We start from the raw sequence: 22961 nt of genomic DNA on the forward strand, positions 1-22961 counted from the left end.
TAGCCTACTCCTTCTCTGGAGGGTAAGTATGTGTCTTGTAAATGTCTGCATGAGTCATGTGAATGTAGGGAGAGAAGAGTTCACTCTTGATGAATGTATTTTGTCATTAGCCACCGAGATATGGGGCAACAAAGAGTTGAATAGCATGTTGGCAAACTTGAATTGTTGTCAGCATTCCTGTAGACCATCTTTGAATGGAAATGTGATTGTCAGGCCAGTCTCCAAGGAAAACAGAAATATGTCATGTATTTCTCACCTCTGTGATAGTTACCTCTTGAGTTAATTGATTCATCCACCAGAAGTATGACACTTCTCTCTCTGTAGGAGGACATCAGTGAGACTGAAGAAATGAACAAGGGTCAGTCTCCTTCACACAGTCTTAGTTCTTGTGCTCCAAGCTCTGTTCTGGCTATCAGTAAAGTACTGGATAACATTCACAGCACTATTTATAGCCTTTAGACTCACACTAACTTAAACAGGAGCTGGATCAGGCCCCAAAGTGCCTTGGCCCAATTTTCTATGAGGTCACCTTTCGCCAGTATCCTGTCATTTTATGTGAGACATCCATGACGTACACACCTGTTCCAGAAAGAGCAGTGGAGCTTCTCTGGATACAGGCACTTTATAAAATCCTGGTGATGATGATGGCCTGCATTTTACAAGCTTTTGATGGGGAGGCAATGGAGGGTGTACCTCAGGGCTTTATATTACCTCAGTTAGCAGTTATCAAAAACATTGGTGATTTCCATGCAGATAAACTATGATTTGAGACCCTCTGTTGTCATTGGAAGGGTTTCTATTGAGCACAGCGACACTTGGATACACTGGTAATGGGAGACAAATGAGTGACGTTAGTGGGTTGTTCTACTGCTGACCATGGTTCCTATCTAGACTGAAAATGAACTAATCCAGTTGCTATGGCAATGTGCAAGATGCTAATTAATAAATAAAATCACTGAGAGTTAAAGGCTTTATGCTCCCATATTTCTAAGCACCTGAACATAAGGAACATATGAAGAAATTAAAAACTTTTTTCTTTTAACAAATCTGGGTAAACAGATATCCAGCTACTGTACAAAGCTTGCTTTCTCTTGATATCATGCGCAACTGGAAAACAGAAAGAAATTGGTGTGTTTAGTGCAGAAAAGGGAAAATTGAGGGGATCCATGAAAGTCCTCTGGCACGTTAAGGGCTGGCACAGAGGGTAAGCCACTGACCTGATGTCCTACACAGTGGCTGTAGGGTAAAAAATAAAGACCTGATTATGCATCGAGAGAGATTGAGGCTGGATGGGAGTCTGGATTCAGAGACAGGACCTGCAGGTGATCCATGGCCCTAGGGAGCAGGAGATACTGGCATGATGGCAACCAGATTGAGCCCCAGAACTCAAGCGGGAAGGACATAGCATGCTGGTAGATGCTAATAGTTGTGTTGCTGAATATGGATCTGAACCTGTCCTCCCAAGGCAAATCTTCTAATGGTGAAAGCAATGAGATGCTGGAACAGACTTCTTGGGAAGATCCTGAGACCTCCACCTTTGAAGGACTGTTAGAACAAGTCAGGCAATAACTATCAGGCCAGGTCTGAGCTATATTAAACACAGCCTTAAGCCAAGGGAATGGACTCCGAGAGTTTAGGAGATCTTATTGAGTCCTGTGAGTCCATGTCCCCTAAACGTCCCTCTGCCTGCTTGCGCACTTAGAGCCAGGCATTAAAGGTAGGTGAGATTTTTTAAAGCACTAATTGTTAGCTTTACTGACTCCCTCTGGAGTCAATAGTGAAACTCATTGATTTCAAGTGAAGCAGAACGCCTTTGAAAACCAGCCTCTAAGTGCTTTGCTGGACAGAAGCCTTACACCACGGAGGACTTGGCCTGTTACTTTCGGTAAGCGATTTCACTGAGCATGCTGAGTCCAAGTATGTTTGTGCAAATATAACTACCTGATGGAAAAGTATGATCAATTTTATTGAGGAAAAGCTTAGATATTTGCAAAGGAGAATACATCTCAGCATTCTTTACCTAAGATGTAAAAGAGGAAGCAAAAACAACAGCCTTCTCTCTCTAGCAGTTGAACCCAAACATCTCATGAAAGATGTTAGCGTTCATCATCTTTTCATTTTTAAGCCTATTGTGGAAAAATATTTCATCTCAGCACAGGTGTATGTTATTATTAAAAACTCAGACTGATCTCCAAATAAACTACAGCATCATGTCCAATATTTCTTTCAAAATATATGTGTCTAACTGAAAAATGAACCAACTCCTCTGAAATCACCTGCTAACATTAAAAAGAAACCTTAGCTGTGTTTTACAGGCAGCCAGGTGTTCCATGGCATTTGTGGCTCTCCACATCTGTAATTTAAACATATTCAGGACACAGGTAATCTTGACAATAAAATCTAAGGCCAGATACTCTATTAGCATATCTTCATGCAGTTATGTCATCAGAAAATTCAGTTACTAGTACCAAAAAATGCAGTTATCAAAAAACTAATCAAATAGCCAGTCAGAAAGGAAAAAAAGAGAATGTGAGTTATTATATATAACTTTAATAAATAATACTCCTCATCTTTTTTTTTTTTTTTTTCTATTAACCAACAAATGGAACAACTCGGTGTCTAATATTACTGAAGGGCTTCGGTGTATTTTTAAATAAAGTTTTTCTGAATCTCAATACTCCTTTTTTGTCCCTAAAAAAACAGCCAAAATTTATCATTTGATGTAAAACAACCTTCAGCTCCAACTCTGATAGAGGACAACAGAAAATTGCTATATATATAACCCAGCAAAATTGACAGGTTCTGCTCTGAAGAGGGTCAAGCTTGAGACAAGATGGAAAGTGAAAGGTGTCCCCTGGAGATGGCTGTCCCTCCAAGTTAATCTTCAAATTGCTAGTGAAGGAAGCTAGGAAATTCTGGTTTTCTTTCTGATTAGCCACTACTATCTCACATGAGCTGTAAAACTGTGCTCAACTTTCTGTTTCTCTAGAAAAAAAAAATCCTTTCTCAATGGAAATCCAATTAGAGAAAACTTAAAAAAACTTCTCTGCTAATAGATTATTCTTTTTAAACTTAAAGACAAAAATTAAGACAGGAGTTGATTTCAAGGAATATCTGATGAATGATCATCTCAAAATATTCTTTAAAAGCTATATTTTGACACACATTTTCAAAGAAAAGTACCTTGCTCTTTCAGTAGTTTCAAGGATTTTTCATTGAAATTACTTTAATGTTGGAATGAGAGAGTAAGCTCTATACCCATATATATGTTTTCTTAACACCTCGATTCCAGAATTCCCATTTCTAGCTTATACTCCATGTAAGCGCTGGTGATTAGTTGCAATATACATCCCTCTAAGTTTACACCACATAATTTGTTTAGATTTATAGTGTAGATTTGCATTATATAATGGGTGGAAAACCCTTTCCACCCTTAAAGAGCTGTACTTGAGAATCTGAGCATTTCTGTCGATGTTTTGAATATTTTTGACATGTAATTGCCAACATCTGTTCAGGATTATCACCGATAGGATCTACCATGCATGGTTTTTGCTATCTTCTCTACCTTGTCATGCAGGTTGGAGATGTTAAACACTGAGGCTGAATGAGACCTGTCCATAGATAATGCTCGGCAAGAAAATATTTTCATATGGTTGGTCCTCAGTGGACTCATCTCTGCATAAATTACTTAATAGTAAATATTATTTATTGTTTTAAGAAGTAGTAATAGATTATATTAAAAGCTATATAAAAAGAGCTTCTTTCACCACCAGATCTGTAGTAAAACACTGATATTTTGAGGGGGGAAGAGGGAAATCATATCCTTGAAAATGTGAGAAATTGTGAGTTGATGAAATGCTGAACCTATTGATATCAATGATGAAACATTTTCTGGTCTCTTCAGGGTCCGAAACATAAACAGTGTTTCTATCACATGCAAATGGATAAACACCATGACAAATTAGGCTATCTATGCCTGCAGCCCTGAAACCTCAGCTCATAGCACAGATTTAGATTCCTCTATTGATGTGCTCTTAAACACGAATATGCATTTTGAGGTCATTAACCTTCCATTTTTAAAAATCAATATCCGAAGACTTTAAAAGAGTTTCATTGCCATTTTCATATGGTTCATGAATGAGTACTTTATGTATGTGATTCACGAGCCATCGCATACCATCGTTCTTACAGCAGCACTTGTCTTAGTGAGGTCTGTAATTCTGGAGGCACTCTAATTCCTTCTGCCCACAAAAACAGTATTGGAAAAACATATGAAAAATGTATTCTATTGACAGGTCACATTCCCTACATTCCTCCATTTCCTGATCAGTATCTATGGTTAAGTCATTTGTCATTACTGTGTTTACTACTGGAAATGGCATGTAGGCTTTAACTGTAGCCGGAGTGTTTAACCTGATTTTCACCTGAAATGACTGAGATTGTTTTCAGCGCCCGCAGTACTCTGAACGTTCGTAAGGCTGAGACATTGCCCAGGTCCACAAATTCAGTTATGTATCTGTAACAAGGGAAAGTCACACACAGACAGTGACAAAACACCAGCAAAAAAACAACAGTCAAAGGGACAAAGAGAGACAGAGAAAGAATCACTTGTAGCTGAGAGCCAAAACGTAAGGATCAGGGCTTCTTACCTGGGATTACTGAAATAGTTTTTAAAGCTCTCAATACCCTGAAAGTCCGAAGAGGTGAAACACTGCCTACATTCACAAATTCTCCTACATACCTGTAGAATTAAGTTACAGTTATTTGGAATTATACAATAGAGTATGAGTCTTGTCTGAATGAAGAATGCATTCATACATAGCGGGAGCGAATGCAGCCGAATGAGAGGTGCATTCACTTTTCAGGCTGTTCTTTGATGCCATTCGTCTCGGGTTTTTCATAATACACATTATTTCAAATGTTTGTTGAACTATTGAACTTACCTAATAGGCATCAATTCTTTAAAACTACTGGGTGAACTTTGTTATTGTGCTGTTCAGCAATAAATATTTTAAAGATTTTACCATCATGTAGTTTAACAAAAAATTCTTTACATTATAAGAAACATTAAGAGTTATTTTGCTGCTCTTAAAAAAATTAAAAGCTTCAAATACCTAAGTAATTTTCACATAATAGCTTCTGCAAACTACACATAGGACAACATTGGAGAATACCAGTGCAAATGTTTCTACCGGGTTATCTATTCTAAGATGCTATATTCTGCGGTAAAGGAGATGTTGATTTCAAGAGATGCTTAAAATTTTCTTTTTTTTTTTGTACATCAAACCCATGCCCTTTGGTTGCAGGAAGATGGATTTTGAATGAATATAATTGCAATCCTACTAAAAACTATTTATGATTAAAATACCAATCCCAGCTCCTGCCATGCCTATTTTGGTCATCATGGAGACCCACGTTACATCTGAGCTAAATGCTCCCAGGAGGGTCAGTTATGGAATGAGTTTCGTTTTATCAGTGTTGTACAAAATTATTTCCTCCCAGTCAGTATACAGTAAAAGCATATTCACCACTGCATTTTCTGAACAAAAGAGCTCTTGGACTCTTTCATTTCACTATTAAATTTCTATTAAATTTGATTTACATATTTTACGTCTTTGAGGCATTTGTTTTTACACGTTAAGGAAAAAACTCACCTGGTTATTTTACAAAGCCTGCTTAAGTGAGCTTTGAGCAAAGGCCTCTGAGGGGCACAAAGCATCCTCTCCATATCTACTAATCCAGATTATAGACTGGAAGAGCAATATTGCTTTTCCTCTTCATAATCTCATAGGAGAGTCTGGGAAAAGATTTACCTGTTTCCTTCCCAGGTTTACCCAGTGCTTCTCTCTCAAACTCTTCTGCAGCATGCAAGGGTGGAAAAAAATAATTTGGGGAGAAGCAATAGCATGGGAATATGGTTTTGCTGACCAGAGGTTTGTAAAAACACATTATTAACATGTAAACAAGCATATGAAGCAAATACTGCTGCTGCTTGTTCACAACAGTTAATTAAGATTTATTTTGGCCATTTCTTGGATGAAATTGCAGCAGACCAGTTCCTCTGTATCAGGGAGCGAGAACCAACTGGAATTCTCATCCTGAATTTTCCTGTTAGCTAGGGAATTGCTTATTGTCTTTAAGCTTTTGGCAGGGCACTTCCCCACCCAGGGTTACAGCTCCCTCTCTCTCATCTGTCCTGGGAAGTACTTGCTTGTCTGGGAAAGAATGAGCTAAATAGGGGCAGTTTCATAGTTTTCCCTGAACCCATCCATGGCCCCACAGAGGGTCAGAAGCCATGGCTGTGTCTGCTAGTACAGGGTGGAAGAAAAGCCCTGGAAACCTAATATGCTATTTAAAACTACTCTCTGTGACCCAATCTGTGCTGTTTCTGCCCAAAAGAGGAGGTAAGAAGTTATTTTGCAGTAACTCTAAAGCAAGTGATGGTCTTTCCACTATAACACCCATCAGTGAAAGAATCAGATTTTCTGTTAGCTCAAAACCCTCGGTCCATCTAAATCTCATGGCCACTTATCAGGCTCTCCCATTTGGAAGCCTCATGCCATCTTTACTTCCAGATACAGAAATACCTCTAGCATCATCCTATCTACAAGAAAAGACAACACTAGAGTAACCTGTGAGATCAATCTTGTTTTAAATTACTTGCAAATTGGATTTATATGAAGGATAAATCATATGAGAATAGAGTCCATTATCCAACGCTCTGTACTATCTGCTGCTTGTATACTTGGGAAGGAGGTTTCATTGTACACATGAAGATCATACTGCAGTCACTTCTAACTCTCTCACTGCCGCCTATGGGCTCAAGGAAATGCTTTTCTATTTCTTTTCTATTCCAGAATTCCTTTTTTTTTTTTTTTCCCCTATTCTAAGAATGTTAGTATAATAAGCCTTAAAGTAAGAAACAATAGGAATGGATGCCATTTCTGAAGGGTGCAGCCATTGCTATAATTTGATGTTGAGAATCTTGATTTTTTGCAGTTGCAGGCCCCCCTGTTTTTGAGATCTTCTAACTAAGAGATGAAATAACATTTGGAAAGAAAATTAAAATGTAGCTAGGAAAGAAAGCACAGACACTCAAGTTTCTGATTAAATAAGTCTTAAGGAAGTTTTCCTGAATCCCTGGGCTGGAGCACTGATAGCCATTTAAGTCTAGAATTAGAAAAGAAAAAACTAAACCCACAACCTCTGGGTACCAAATTCTGGTTCCTACCAGCAGGATGTGAATTCACCTCTGGGCAACTGTCCACCTCAAGGTCTGTGCAAACTTCCACATCTTTCCAGCTCCCTAAGCCCCAAACACCCAGAGATGATGTGGACAGAATTTAAGGGATATCTAGATCTTGTCCCACACTGACTGTTCAGACTCAGATTTCAGTGACAGTAAATGAGATGCTGCCAGAGGAGTTCTGTAGAGGCAAGGGTGATACCCCAACCTCCGCCCGAGCTGAGAAGATGAGTTGGAGCAGACACATTGCCAAGGCTTCAAGCTGTGGCTCCTCTTGTCCTTTTCTCTGCTCCTTTCTGCCTCACTGTCAAAAACCTCCTTCCTTGTAAAACGGAGGGAATACATGCACAGAAACCCTCCATGTTGTGCTGAACTCAGTTCTGCAAATAAACTCCTGTCCGAACTCACCAAGAAATGAACTATCACACCCTGCTTTTACACCTATCTGATGGACAGGAGAGCAGGCTGGTGATGCTTTGTGTTGTTCTGTCCTCTCTCTAAATGTTGCAGGAGAATTGCACTTAGCACTGCTTGAGAAAAAGTTTAGCTTAGAAAAATACTTAATGTGTGCTGACCTCCAAAAGCTGCTCCTCACCTGTATTGCATTTTTTTTTTAAAGCTTATCACGATGGCCAGATGTCAGTTCAGCCAAATCCATAGGAATGTAGTAACAGATACCAGGATCTGGCCTAAGGCTTGATCCAAAGTCTACTAAAATAAATGGGAGTCTTCCCGATGAAGTCCACATAGGTTTTACACATCTTCATGCTGTTCTGCTAAACGCTGCTAAGGATCACAGAATCATAGAATATCTCAAGTCAGAAGGGACCCACAAGGATCATCGTTCAACTCCCTGCTCCTCACAGGACTACCTAAAACTAAACCATATGACTAAGAGCATTGTCCAGACACTCCTTGAATATCAGTCCTGATCCTTGCACCCTATCAGAATTGTGCTTTCAACTTCAGTGGCCCTCACTGGTGTTCGAACTAAGTTTGGTTGAATATTTTTTCCCCAATTTTGGTTCCATTCAAATATTTGAATGGAAATATTGAAAGCCCAGGATTTCAGCTTAAATGTCAGTTCTATCATGCTTGCATCTCATGTAACACTGTCAATTATGAGGTTTAAAGACGGCAGCAAGAACTAAACTAAAACCAGAACAGAATATAGGTACCACTAAGCAGAAAATACAGGGAGATGAGATGAAATCCTTCTATAATTAGGAAATGGGGCCATTCAGGGCATCTCTACCAGCTTCCACTTCAAGATGAAATGTGCTCTTTGCGTGCTTTTCTCTCTTCTCTGATTATGAAGAAAATCTGGATTGCTAGCTCAGCTGGAGATACTGACAGTGTCAGACATCTGCCTTTGGCCAGAGCTTGGGCTGACCCTGTGTCTGCTGCCAGCATTGGCTGACTGCTCCCCAACCCACATGTATTTTTAGCTGTCTAGATGCCAGAAATCCATCAGCTTCTTCAAAGCACCAGAACCCTACATGTCCTGAGTGAACTCTAATAATCTAGGTGGAAGTATACAGCTGAAGGGGAATATCATGTTGGGGGCCAAATTTCTATTCCCAAGATATATAACAAGTTTCAGAGGCCTTTAAATTAATTCTCTATTGTAGTGAAATAGTAATTACTTTCAGGGTGAAAAGGGTTTGTGAAGTGAAGAATGTAAAAAACAGCTCTGGTGGTATTATGGATAGATCAAGCATAAATAGGGATTTAAATACACGGGTATTCAGTCACACTTATAACACTTTCTATTCATGGGTCTGAAACTTCCCAAAACTACATTAGATAGGCAAGTAGTATTACAAATAATTTACAAACAGCTCTCTCTGTGGAGCACAGAAAGAGTAAATAATTTCTCCAAAATAGTCTAGTGAATTGAGAGAATAAAATTGAGAATCCCTGTGACTTCTTCCTCTGAAACCACTCAGGAAAAAGAACTCCATCCTAATATACTTCAGTATTTTCTCATTTTCAGTACAATTTGAGTGGAAAAAAAACAGAACAGCCAGACAATTTCTAAAAAAGTTCTATTGCATATCGCTGTCTTGAAAAATATAAAGGAATGCTACTTACGCCATAACAATAACACTGAAATCCAGCCAGTTCCATGGATCTCGAAGGAAGGTGAATTCTGTCATGCAAAATCCTCTTGCCAGTATTTTTATCAATGACTCAAAAGTGTAAATGCCAGTGAAAGTGTACCTGGGGAATAAAGTGGTCAAGATAAGCAAGAGCATTAGCAAGCAGTAGACGGCAGGAATGGCAGAGGCACACCTGACCCAATCCTACTCAGGTGAGACACTCTTGCACATCTCGCTGGGGTTGCTTATGTGAGTCACAGCTGCAGCACTGGGCTGTGTATGAGCAGCTTCATGTGTGGACCAAGGAACATGTAAGAAATGGGAAAGCGCTCATGACAGCTGCAGGATGAAGATAATTTTCACCACAGGGTGTATTTTGATGAATCTCACTCATTAAGTCAAGCATGAATACTATGCTGCTAAGTTGTGCTACGGGACTTTTGAAGCTCTGCCTGCAATCACCAGTGAAAGAGGAATGGATTATGCCACATTCCTTACTCTTTCTCTGATTTGAAGGAGGGTGGTTGTTCCATTCATACCTCTCATCTCTTCCTGCCCAAGACATTTTGAAGGACAGCAGGTCAAAAAAATGTCACTGCTTGGTTTTATTAGCTAAAAAAGGTATTCGTCCTGCAGCTTCCCTTGTGTTTCACTCTCCATGGTAAATCACACCAGCCCTCAGAATTAAACAACAGAATGCCCTCAATGAAAAAGAGTAAAACAACTCCCACCCGCCTACCATATGTAGTAATTTTGACCTACTTGACAGTAAAAGAGACATGAGGGTGTTTTTTTCCCATAGTAAGATAAGTTGTTTATTACCAATAGCCTCTTGACTGTGATGATCTTGGACAGCCCATACATCTTACCTTTTGTAATAAAGATGATACTTGTAATAAAATTTAGCAAATTCTCTGTGGAGGACAGTAATGTATCCAACTTATAACATTCAGATCTGTATTCACCCAGGGCTCCACCTACCACCAGAGACATACTTCAGGGCACGCAACACCTCTTTTTTTAATGTTTCTACCTGAGATATCTAGCCCAATGGGACTAGATATCATAGGCAATATCTTAATAAAGATAATAAATGTTTAGTATCCACCACTGGCATTCCCTACCCCTTTTCTCCAAATGAAGATGCAGATGATACCAAACCCTACTAAAAAAAAACAAACACACACCTAAAATCCCGTAAAACACAAATCTTGTAAATCGTGATGTTAGGGACTTTCATTGGAAACACTAGCTTAAGTTTTCTGTTCAGTCCTTAAACATCAGTAGCTATAATGGTGCCATCACACACAAAAAATTATTACAGTTGGGATTCCTGTTTGGTAAAAAAAAAAGAGGTGTAAGCAATTAAAGGTGGTAATACAAGGAAGAGCTTCACTATACATAAAAAGGAAATGTTTTCTCTTAGCTGTATTCCGCTGATCTGCAACTGGGCAGACAAACAGACAGTGGCAAATCTCATGCCCTCCTGCCATCATGTCACACAGCAGAGTGAGTTACACATGTTATAAAACCTCAGTATGCCTCATCTTAAAATGGAGAGTGGCAGGACTGGTTTTGTTTAACAGTAGGTGTTAAATGTTCCTCACATCTCCTCTTTGACCATACACCTAAGCATTATCTTGCATCTGACTTTTTGCTCTGGTATTTCAAATATAGGTCACCCATGTGACAGTCTTTTTAAGCATGTGTATTCAGTAATGCATGCAGAAAACACATGTAAAGAACTAAAAAAAATACTTAACGGTACATAAGAGCATTAAAATGATAAGGCACTTGTATTCATTCAGCATGTCAGATGGTTTAATTGATTGTATAATCATCACCTAATTCTAAATGGATCGGGCAAAGTCCTCTAGCAACCAAACAGCTTCTTTAACAACAGAAGTAAGGATTTTAAAAAATTTTTACTGGAGGGAAGTTGAATTCATTTATTCTTTCAAAATGGTAAGAAAAATATTTTAAAGGAAGATCTAGTACAAATATTTGCACAACGTTACTCTTGCATCTCACCCCTGTGAGTCTCTGGAACAGCAGAACAAAATGGATTAAATGTATCTTTTCCAAATCCAATATTAATCAATTTTAATTACAGTTCATTGGGTTATTTTGCTCCTCCTCAGAAGTACTTGCCTTTGATTTCATTCTATACATTTGAGGAGGAAAAAGCTGAGAGGTATGAGGGGACCCAGGAGAAGAGGAAACATGGAAGGATTTACTCCGTGCTGCACGAGTCTATTTGCATTTCTGCTCTGTGTTTCTTGCATGCCCTGCTTGATGCAATGATAACATCATCCACATTTTCCTGCTTACGGAAGACACAACAAGCACTTTGATATTTTTCATAGAATCATGGAATGGTTTGGTTGGAAGGGACCTTAAAGACCATCGAGTTCCAACCCCACTGCCATGGGCAGGGACACCTTCCACCAGACTAGGTTGCTCCAAGCCCCATCCACCCAGGCCTTGAACACTTCCAGGGATGGGGCGCCCACAGCTTCTCTGGGCAACCTGTGTCAGTGCCTCACCACCCTCACTGGGAAGAATTTCTTTCTAATATCTCAGCTAAATCTTCCCTCTTCCAATTTAAAGCCATTGCCCCTTGTCCTAGCACTCAATGCCCTTGTAAAAAGTCCCTCCCCAGCTTTCTTGTAGGCCCCCTCCTCTATATTTTCCTCTAGAATGTTCAAATTCCCAGCTGTAGACCCACTGACCAAATCTTGACTCACATGGATGAGATGTCCATGTTTCAGCTGAGTATATCATAGCCATGGTACTGTAGGAGAGTTTTCAATAGGAAAAGGACAACATCAGGGGAAAAGGAAAGTCACAGACATACTCGAGGATACTACACTATACAGAAATACATGAAACATCCTGGGATTAGGATGTGATTGTGATCAGATGAAATATTTGGTTCAGTGCTGTCTATAATTAGTAATTTATGGCCTAGAAGATGTGCCCTGCATGATTTTATGAAACCTAAAATAAGGGCATTTTACTGTCTTTTCTTACAGCCCTGAGTAGACCAACCACCAGGCTATGGAGCAGCAGATGGCTGTGTTTATCATATGTCAGTCAAAAATAAAAAGTGTGTTCTGATTGGTTCAATGAGCCAAAATAATTGTTTAATGCACTGTAGGTTGATTAGCTTGTGCATCTGGTATCTGTTTCTAAGAGGAATATTTTAAAGCAACTTAAAGAAATGAAATGGGCTTTCTGAAGCCCCTTAAATTATTTTTTAAAAAAAGCCCAAAACAAAATCCACCACTTTCAAGGCCTATCTTTGCTATTTTTTCTGAAGGATTGACAAGCTAAAAAGACAGGAATCCTCATAAAAGTGTTCCCAGACAATTTTGTGCTTGCTCATAAAGTATGCCAGCGATTACAGGGGAACACTTCTCATGATGTGCTCAGTGCAAAAGAAACTTTTGCTTTTAATAAGTTTCAGTTTAAGGACAGAATTAGTAATGTCCAGGAAGCATTTTCTGAAATGATTCAATTTAAACTCCATCAGCCTATTCTAATGTGTCCAACCATCGAATCTCTTGCACGGAAACTGTGGAAGGCTGGCCAGTTTCAAATGGAGTTCTCCTCATAGGTGATTTCATTCAGATATAGCATAGTAGGTGCATTTAGCAATAAGTATGAGCTTGGTAGAGTAAAAATTGCTACTTTACTTACTAAGGGTGTTTTCACAGGCAACAAACACCTGGAAAAACATTTTGTCAGGGCAGAAACCACGGTCAGTATTACTGGAAAGAATTAGACAACAGCAAACAAGACGAAAAGAAGAACGTAACAAATGGAAGAGGAAGGACAAGATAAGGACAGGGCAGCTGTAAACCAGCAAAGATACTTACTCGACATATTTATTCCACGACGGAGTCTCTGATTGTGCCATGAACACACAATTAGTTAAAATAGTGCACATAATAAACATACTGAACAATGTAAATAAGCAAATTAAGGAAAAAAACACCCATGTTGTAAGACTTCTTAAATTTTTGTCATTTCACACAAGATGTGACAGCTCACTCATAATTTGCAAGTTGCTTTAAAAGGACTATAGACATTTGTTCGCAAGTGCGCAAGGAAACAAATAATCATACAAACGTAGAAAAAATGAGGGAACCTTCCCTGCTTTTTTTTTCTTTGTGTACATCTTTTATACATACTTTATACAGTAAACAAATGTACTGACTCTGCAGTCTTCTGAAAATACAATACCCCAAATTTACAGCTGTGTTGGTCAGATGACAATGTGCATAGGTGCACAACTTTGCATGAAAAGAGGGATTAGTCTCATTTAAGTATCTACAGAAAAACCTGTGTCTGCAAATTCCCATTTTATTTTTCATCCTGAAACATTTCTCAGGCAGTAGGACAAGTTATAAATCTGGTCTTTCTAATCTCTCTAATGGGCTTGAAGTCTCGTTTTCAGTATAAAGTTTCACCAAAAGCTAATATGAGTTTCAGAGCACTAATTTTAAGACTTGGTTTGCAAACCTGCTTGGCAAATACACAGTCTTGGTCTGCAAAGCTGACTGCCCCAGCTGAAACACCAGTTTCCCCAACTGGAGGCTAAAACAAACCTCCCAAGTGTATAGTCCATGCACTTAGCTGCTGAGCCGAGGCCATAAATATGAAAAGGAGCACCCTATATCGAATTCCTGAAATTGAAAACATAGTTCACTGAACTGCACTCCTAAAAGCACATGCCACTTTCTGTAAAAAAATTACAAAACACGATGGGATTCTCCTGCATAAATAATAGGTCCTATGCTACTGGAGAAAGTTTAACTAATGAGTTTCAGTGGACAGAAAATAAGGCAAAGGAAAACAGCCTACAACTCTGTCAATAGGCTGGGACACTTCCCGGGGAGTAACATCAGCATCCAAATGTAAATTTCTTTTGCCTTATTTAGGAAAAAAAATTAGTTGTGTTTTTTTTTTCTCCTCTTTACTGATTCCATTGGTGTTATTTTTTGTTTGAGAACAGTGATCAAAGAGTATAATTTCAAACGTATGTCCTGAAATATTTGCATGAAAATTGTCCTTTTGCAGAGCCAAAATCTCTGCTGAATACAGAGTGGAACATTTTCTGATGGGCCACACAGGCAACTATGAGGTTAAATTGGTAGTAACCAACCTGCATATTCCCCAGTGCCGTTGCAGAAAGCAGTAATTGAACTCAAAGGGACTGCTCATCTCAGAAACATTTTCCACTTCAGGGCCAACACCTCCTACTGAAGGACTAGGAAGGATATCTGATATCCAGTCGCATTGTCTCACGTCAGCTTGAGATATGTTTCTGCAAGTTGTGTCCATCTGGTTAAAACAATTAGGTCGTAAGCTACAACTAGCCTAGAAAACACTGGATTACTTTTTCAACTACAGTGAAATGCTATGAAATGCTATGGAAACAGTAACAGTAAAACAGAGTGGTATCTTCAGACCATGCCAAAGAAATACTATACTTCAATTCCAAGCAAAGAAATTCCTCTATAACCACCCATTTTAGGATCACTGATCCGATTTAGACATCCCTCTTGCCCTGTGGTAGAAGTTGAATCTAACAGCTTTCCCAGATGCTCGCTTATAGGCAGGTGTCATCACCTTGTTATTCAAACACCAAAGAGAATATACCAGAGAACACAGGTTGAAAATGTAAGGGGTCAGCTTTGGGACATCAAATGCACTACGAATTCAAACTGAGTTTCATGACCAAGCTGAAAACTACAAAGCACATAAAAGAACGAAACATTTCAGCTGGTTATGCATCACAGTCAGAGATCTGTGTTAAAAGAAAGAGAAAACAGAAATGCCTACAGAATGAAAATTAGCATTTCTACCTGAAATCTAATGCAATCATTCATTTGCATTAGAAAAAGTCAGCAATGATGATCTACTCAGAAATGACAAAGTAAATGAGATGAAATTCAGATAAGCTATATTAGCAGTGTTGTCTGTTACCTATCTTAGAACTGCTATTAAATCCAATTTTTGAAAGCCTGCTGATCCATGAGTTGACATGGCTAAAGCATCCAGAATTATGTGGTGGACTCTGTTATGGACCACAAACAAAATGTACTAAGCTACTCATCAGGATCCTTTCTGCAATAAATTAAACCTATTATTTCCAATTTGAAGTTATAGAATAGGCTTTGAACAAACTGATTCTAAAAGTTATAAATTTTATCTTCTAGCATAAAGATACTGAGTCAAACACGGCATACTTCTATTCTAGACTTCATTATGATGGATAATTGTTAATTAGCAGACTGAATACTACAGGCTCTTTAAGTGATCATTGCCAAATTACATATAATATGTGCAAGCAAAGGTTAGTCCCAATCAATAGTACATATAATTGGCGCTTCACAAGGTCTCATTTTCCCTTACAGAGGAAAGTGTGTAAAATCAAATGGGAGAAGAGTTGCAAGCAGAAAATATGAACAAAGATTGGAAATTCATTGAGAAGATTTTATTTTTTAAAATGGGCCAGAATCCATAATTCTAGCATCAAGGAAGCTAATTTTGGCCAAAACCCCATTCTGGATCAGTGCCAAACTAAGAGCAACTATCTATAATACCTAGGAAAACTAGAAACAGCGATTGCTACGGATTTTATACAGGACAGCAAACTGCTTGGAGAAACTAAGGGCACCACAGAACGGTCCTTGGCTTGCAGGCAAGAAGAACTAAGAGGAGTCTTTTAAGCATAAGGCATCAATGAAATGTTAGCAGTGGTTTAATCTTATTAACAGGTGGAGACAGTAAATAAAGATGTTAATAACAGCTAATGACGATGCAGAAAGCAAAAAGTGTTCATCCCATGGGATGCAGACCTACACTCCCTGTGTCCTCTCTGACAGAAATGGATGAGGGCCATGTTCTGGGCAGTGGTCTGGGCCATGGTCCTTTCACGAGGCCTCCTGGACTCTGGAGAGGAGAAATACCTAGAAGAGGTTTAGGGATGGGTTGTTAATTGAAGTAATCCACATTACTAGGAGGCTGTGGATGTTTTTTCCCTTGCAAGAGTGTATTTTTGAATGACTGGACTAATCAGGCTTGGCTGGATGAGCAGTGAAAATACAGGATCTATCCTGCCTGAAGTCTCAGAGGAAGAACTCTATATACAGCTACTTAATCAAGAAACGTGACCCCCACAGCTTCTATATTGGATGATTTTACTTTGTCCTCTCTATTCTGTTCTACTTCACAGTACATTCAATGACTGGAAATGGAAATATGGCATTTAGTAAAGAAGTTGCTTCAGACACTTACGTGACAGGGCACCATTTGTTAATGCTCTTTTTTGTCTTTTGCCCTGGGGAAAATAAAGATTGTTTGATTAGACTCGTGCAAGACAATAGATCTGGTTCCCAGATTCATGTCTGTGATATTATCTGCTTGAGTACTTGCCGATTCAGGCTCCTTTCTGCCTGGGATATTGACTGCCTGCTCAGCCAATTGGTCTTTGTGTTTCAGGTTGATGTGAAAAGTCTTTATTGACAGAGAACAAATCAGTGCCTAATGCAGGAACTTCACCACTGTTTCACTGGGACTGGAGCTGTTGTCTCCTACCTGTGTTTGCCAAAGATTGAGCTGCTGGATTTCCTGACATCATCAACACAAGGTGATAACTTGGATCTTTCTGGAATTAAAATGCTATTTGCATTGTGACCTTCCACTCCCAAAATTTTACACTCCTTATTTGACCATATTTCTGCTCCTGACATATCTTTCAAATTCACTTCTCTGTGGTCTTTATCCTTGGAAGTAACGTGATAAGGATTTTTTCCATACCAATCTTTTGGTTGACTGCTACCAAGGGCATGTAGTTCCTGTGTATTACACATATCTGTGACCTCTTGGCTTCACTAGCTGGTGTAGAAGAAAGTGAGCAGAAGACAAGAACAGGCCTCCAAAGCTGGAGGCAATATTCACACATACATGCTTTTTTCTAAGCTCAATTTTCAGATTCTTCTCTTAGCCATACCTGTGCAAACTCATTGACCTCAATTAACTTCAGCAAGGCTGTGCTGATGTAACTGTACCTAATAAACACTGGCTATCTTGGCTGATATCACATATTCATTATACATAGAATTACTGTAGCTAGAAGCTTCACTTATTTTTCCTTTTGCTAGAATATCTATATTCTCACTTTTTTTTTTTTTTTCATCACTGTATGGACAACGACAGGGAAACTGGTTTCTTTCCCTGTTTTTTTTCCCTGAAATTTGATAATAAAACAATGATTCAAAGACACTACCTGCTTCGTATTTATTAGTTCTCTGCGGTGGACATAAGCATTGCAGATGAGGGATTTCCATCACTAAAACACCACATGATCATCACAGCAGCGTGTGGAGTCTTTGAATTATCACTGCCAGGTACTCCCATGCACGCCACAGAGACAGCAGGCAACTCATGAAAAAGGGTGTGTTTTTAATAATGTTCACACAAGGCTGAACATTTGGGTCTTTTTAGTCTTCCAGACAGATGTGACTATGTCAGAATATAATGTTTCTGTGGCTGTGTTAAAAAAACAAGCCAAAACCAACTGCTGCAGTGTATCTTGCGTGACTTCAGAACTAGAGCTAGGGGAAATCAGGTATCACCCTTCCATCAAAAGGTCCAGCAGGCAAGCCTGTGCTTTTATAGGAAGAAACAAATTGCTGGATAACAAATTGCAATAAACTAACTAAAAAAAACAACAAAATGAATTTTTAAATTTTTAAATTAAAAAACAGAAAACAGCAAAGCAATTTTTAAAATATTCTGTTTCAGGAGAGCAAAAAAATTCAGTTCTGAGACAGTTCAAAAATAAATTGCATCTGCATACGGTGTCACAGAGTCTCATGGGAGAGGTTGCTTAAGTGCTTGGTACCAAAGCTCTCCATCAGTGTAGATTTCCCCAGGTGTTCTCCACCCTCCTGGTTCGCTTCCTTTCTAAGGTACTACACCCAGTTTATTCCACTGCCTCTTTACTAAACATGATCAGGTCCTTCACACCTTTTAATCCTGAGTAAACTCACCAAACTTTCCAGTGCCGTTTGTATTATCTGATGCCAACAGTATAATATAGTCATTTTCATAGCTCACATAACAATACAAAATGAAACAAACCAAAAATTCAAGCGCATTACTGCTTGTGCAAGCAAATTCACCCAGAAGATTTAAAACAGCTTAATGAAATAAAATGGTTTCTAACTTCCACCCATCTGTGTTTAAAAGCCACATAAAATACATGAGGAAGGAAATCAACAGAAAGGATATGAATGTACCAAAATTTTAATTGCTGCTCTTCTGATTGGATGGAAAGGACTAAGTATATACAAGGCAGGAGTGGCACTAAATCGAAAGATTGTCTTCCCTTTGTTCAGTACTATAAATGTCTGGAAAACAAAATAGAAAATGAGAACATTCAGTATTTGCGTTTATGCTCAGCTTTTCCCAGCCCACGTCCCATTGGCAAATTCCTGCCAGTATCCCATACTTCTTCTCCATTCCCTCCTGAGACCTCCAAATTCCTTTTCACTCAGTGAAGAGTTTTGTCCGAGACCCTCCCAGGAGAGCTGTTGCCTGTCCTATTGCAATATCCCAACTATTTTTTATTCCTTCATTCCTTACAGAGTCCTGTGCCATCACCTCCATCACAGGGCTAGGAAGAAAGTGGAATCACCTTTAAAAGTAAAAAATGACCTGGAGACTAAAATGTGGTGGAGGGACTTTTATGATACTTTTTTTTCCAGGTGCTGGGAACCTTACCGTGTTGTTACTCCATCTTCTCTACCTTGAGCACTTCGTTACTCTCAGTCAAAATTTTTTGTCTCACCAAGTAAGAAGTAGCAAGAGGCACAGCTCCACAGCAGGATCTGACCCTGGCACTGAGACACTGTCATTGTACTCAGGTTAATATGGGCAGAGGAAACTAATACTGTGAGTTATCTTAAATCCAAAGATGAATTGGATGCTGGCCCAATTTTCAGAGCTCTGAAGATGCCCCACCATGCACAGAAGACCTAATATTCACTTAGAGACAGGATTGGGACACCCAATAGATAAACTCTAAGGAACTCACACACCTTGAGTCTAAGACCTTCATGACACTAAAATTGTAAATCTACATCCTGCTGCTTGTGCCTGGGGATAACAGGCAAATTAAAAGGTAAATTAATTCTGTCCCTTCCAGGTAAGTAATCTATTTGTCTTTATCTATTTAACTCTTATTCTGTAGTTCTTGCACCTGTTTCTACACTGTTTCAATAGAAGTAGCATTGTGGTTATATTAATTCATTGTTTACAAGAAACAGCATAGCCCAAAATCAGGAACCTGAAAGAACTGGAAGCTACCTAAAAATACACCGTGCTTCCAAGCCTTGTCCTCTGTTTTGCAAAATGTTTGGAAAGGGGAACAAACTGTAGTAAGCAACCAGCCCAGCTCTGCTGTCAACAGCCTTTTGACAGAAGCTGTTTGCACTGTTGTGGCTTTGGTCCAGCCTACACGTGATTCCTCATCAGGTGATGCTCGCTTTGGGATGAAGTTTACCCTTCCGCAAAGTGTCAGCATTGCACATGCTACTCACATCTCTCTTCGGCTCTATTTTGGTCATCTTAAATGGAGTTGAACTAGCCCTCATCAGGAAAAGAACTGCTGCTTTCCAGGAATGGTTGTGGAGGTGGCTCCAGCTCTTGGGCAGAGTGCTAGCACAAGACTCAAGTCACCCAGAAGCCCTTAACATTAAGGGGCTTAAGTGATAAACAGATCTGTGAAGAGTCAAGGCTCATGAAGAAGGCAAGACAGGGTAGATAAAAACCACTGGCTTAGTTTAACTCAGCTACTGCTCTGCTTTTTTCAGACACTGTATATTCATACTCAGAGTAATCTGAAAACACCCGAGTTTTAATTATGCTTTTCATCCCTCTTTGCCCTCCTGCTTAGATGTTTTCTGGGAGCCCTGCTCATGTCGAAACTCTGATCGTTTATCTGGAAAAAAATATTTTTACTGGCTGTAGAAAGATAAAAGCCCTCAGAATAGAGACTGTGTTTATGCTTTAGCTTTAGCAAAAGCAAGGAAGCAGGATGGCTGGTCGGTGCTCACCTTACGATCACTGTAGAAAGGGTCAAGGTCCTCCAATGGCTCCCCAATGAGCTCTGGAGGAACAGTCCCATAGATCTCAGGCAGCTTCTTGCAAGCTTGCAAATCAAACTGAGGCTGAGGTTTCTCTTCTTCGCCCAGCTGCTCTCTGTATTCCTGCTTTGCATTCCTTGCAAGCTTTTCCGCAATTCGTTTCTCAATAGCAGCCAAGGATTCAGGCGTGAACCGGTGGAAGCTGTTAGTACCCGGTGGTAACAAGAAGTCAGCCATCTTTTCATCCTGCTTTGTCTTTACTGGTCTTTACTCCTAGTAGTGGAAACAGCTGAAACAAAGGGTACCAAAAGTTAGCGACAGGAGCAAAGCAAGAAGAACTAAGCCATCAGAATGAAAAAAATAATCCAAATAACTTGTAGGTTATCTATTATGAGGAAATCCTTTATCTATTTTTATGTGGTTAGTAGAACATCAAGGAAAACAGAAATGACTGAAATTGTAATTTCAATTAGGAATTACTTGTGATCAGAGCTAAAAAAAACTTTGTCAATAGACTGTGGAGTATTCTTAAGTTTTTCAGCCACTTGGGATCCTAAATCCAAACTAAGGAGTAACTTAGATTCATACAAGCTTAAGTTTCATTGAAAGCCACAGGGATTTGGATTCCTAACTCATTTTTGAAAATGCAGCTCTGGGAGTGGATGAACAATGTGCCTAAGATGACTGCAGGGCAGATTTAAATCAGCCTATCTCCGGCCACATGATGCAAACTCTAAAAATGCCCCAGCTGTTCTATTCCAAATTTAAAGAGTGAAGGGTCAAGTTCAGATTCTTAAATCACATAGAAATTCTTCATAATCTCTGTCTTAGGCTTCTGCAACATAATTTTTATTTTCCTTTGGGATAAGAAATACCACCTTCTGGATATTTGTCGTGACTTTTGAGTATTTTCTTCTCCTCTACACCCTACAATCTGAAGGATGCTGGAAGCCCAAATCTGGCTGGCAAAGCCCTGGGACCTTCATGAGAACACTCCAAGCTTCTGAGATGCTGAATAGCCACTGCCGACAGTTCACCGTATCTGAAAAACAGGATCTTTCCATCCAATTCCAGTTTGAACATCTAACCTAAACCTGTGAGGTTTGAACATCTTGTGTTGATGGTGCTTCACTGTTAACACTTCCAATCCCCACTTGAATGAAAGCAAGTGCGAATTGCCACATCTCTTCAACTTACATGAATACAGCCAAGCGTGAAAAACACAGCAGAACAAAAAGCCTTCTTGTATCTGCAATAAACAACATGGATAGCTGTGAAAATTAATGTGAAACTACTGTTTGAAAAGGGATGAAGCTTATCCCTGTTCTAGTAGCCTGCACAAATCCATCCAAGTTCACTAAAGCCGTATTTTGCAATTTAATAGTGACTTCAGTGGCATGTTTTTCCAGCAAGAGAAACCCTCACTATGCAACAATTAAAACTCATTTCACAGAAGAAACACAGCCTTTGTTTTTTTTTTTTTTACCACCACTAGACCATTCATACTAAATCAGAATATAAGCTGGTGAGAAACAAAATAGTAGATTTTGAGGTGGGCTACCCTATTGCATTCGTTGATGTGTGCAGGACACAATTCTTTGTTCAGCCGCAATTGTTGTTTTCTCCTTTCAGATGGTATTTGTCTATTTACAGTGGATAGTTCCAGATAGTTTGCTTCTATTAGGCTCTGTGATGACAGCATTTTTGTTAGCAAACAAGACTTTAACTGGACTCTGCATGACAAATAGCATATTTATTGACTCAATTTATTTGAGTAAAGTACTCTTTCAAATAACTACTGTTTTTCCTATTCTGACTTCATTTTAAAATGAATTCATTAAATTGTCATTGATCACAGCCTATCATACAGGAATGATTTACTGGAGCCTGTACATTATACTCCACATTATTGCTTGTTTGAACAAGCAGGGCTAAAATGAATTGGCCTTCCTGGAGTTTTGGTATTCTGACATTCTTCTTTATTTAGATTTATTCTCTTTATTCCTTTCCCCTCTCCCCCCACATCATTTGTTTTATCCCTTTCCTCCTGAAAAACAGGAAATTAGAAGCTTTCCCACAAATTGAGTTTTCTTATGCTCAACGCTTTGTGACTCAGCAGCAGTGCAAGCAAATAGAATTTCACTTTCTATAAATGACATCAGTACAGGTGGCCAGAGAATTCTCTGAGTTTTTTGTCATTTCAGTTTTTGTTTCTTCACAGTGAAATCTGTTTCAGTGCTAAAGGGGACAACAAAAATCAGTGGCTGATCAGTACTTCTGGGAGAGCACAGACCAGGTCTCTAAACTGGAGAGGAGAATGTTGTGGGCTGTTAATTGAGGTCTAGATAATTATGAGCGCTGTGAAGATGGTGAGTGGGGAATGATTGTTCGTTTTTTCTCATAATACAAGAATGGAGAAATTTCAAATGAAATCACAGAGCAGCAGGTTTG

General features: G+C 39.1%; 1 protein-coding gene across 1 annotated transcript in view; it reads right to left on the reverse strand.

Annotated features, from left to right (window-relative positions):
• Positions 1-20747, reverse strand: part of LOC104166549 (sodium channel protein type 5 subunit alpha-like) — a gene marked incomplete at its 3' end in the record, with an annotated part of 24743 nt that extends 3996 nt beyond the window's left edge. The window contains exons 1-5 of the mRNA XM_009706513.1: positions 20481-20747; positions 18655-18773; positions 13230-13319; positions 9341-9469; positions 4425-4516 (exon numbers count right to left, since the gene is read on the reverse strand). Of these exons, the coding sequence (XP_009704815.1) occupies positions 4425-4516; positions 9341-9469; positions 13230-13319; positions 18655-18773; positions 20481-20747 (697 nt within the window). The remainder of the gene's footprint in view (positions 1-4424; positions 4517-9340; positions 9470-13229; positions 13320-18654; positions 18774-20480) is intronic.
• Between the last annotated feature and the right edge of the window lie 2214 nt (positions 20748-22961).

Source organism: Cariama cristata, unplaced genomic scaffold (genome assembly GCF_000690535.1).
Source record: "Cariama cristata isolate BGI_N322 unplaced genomic scaffold, ASM69053v1 scaffold9568, whole genome shotgun sequence".
Lineage (NCBI taxonomy): Eukaryota > Metazoa > Chordata > Aves > Cariamiformes > Cariamidae > Cariama > Cariama cristata.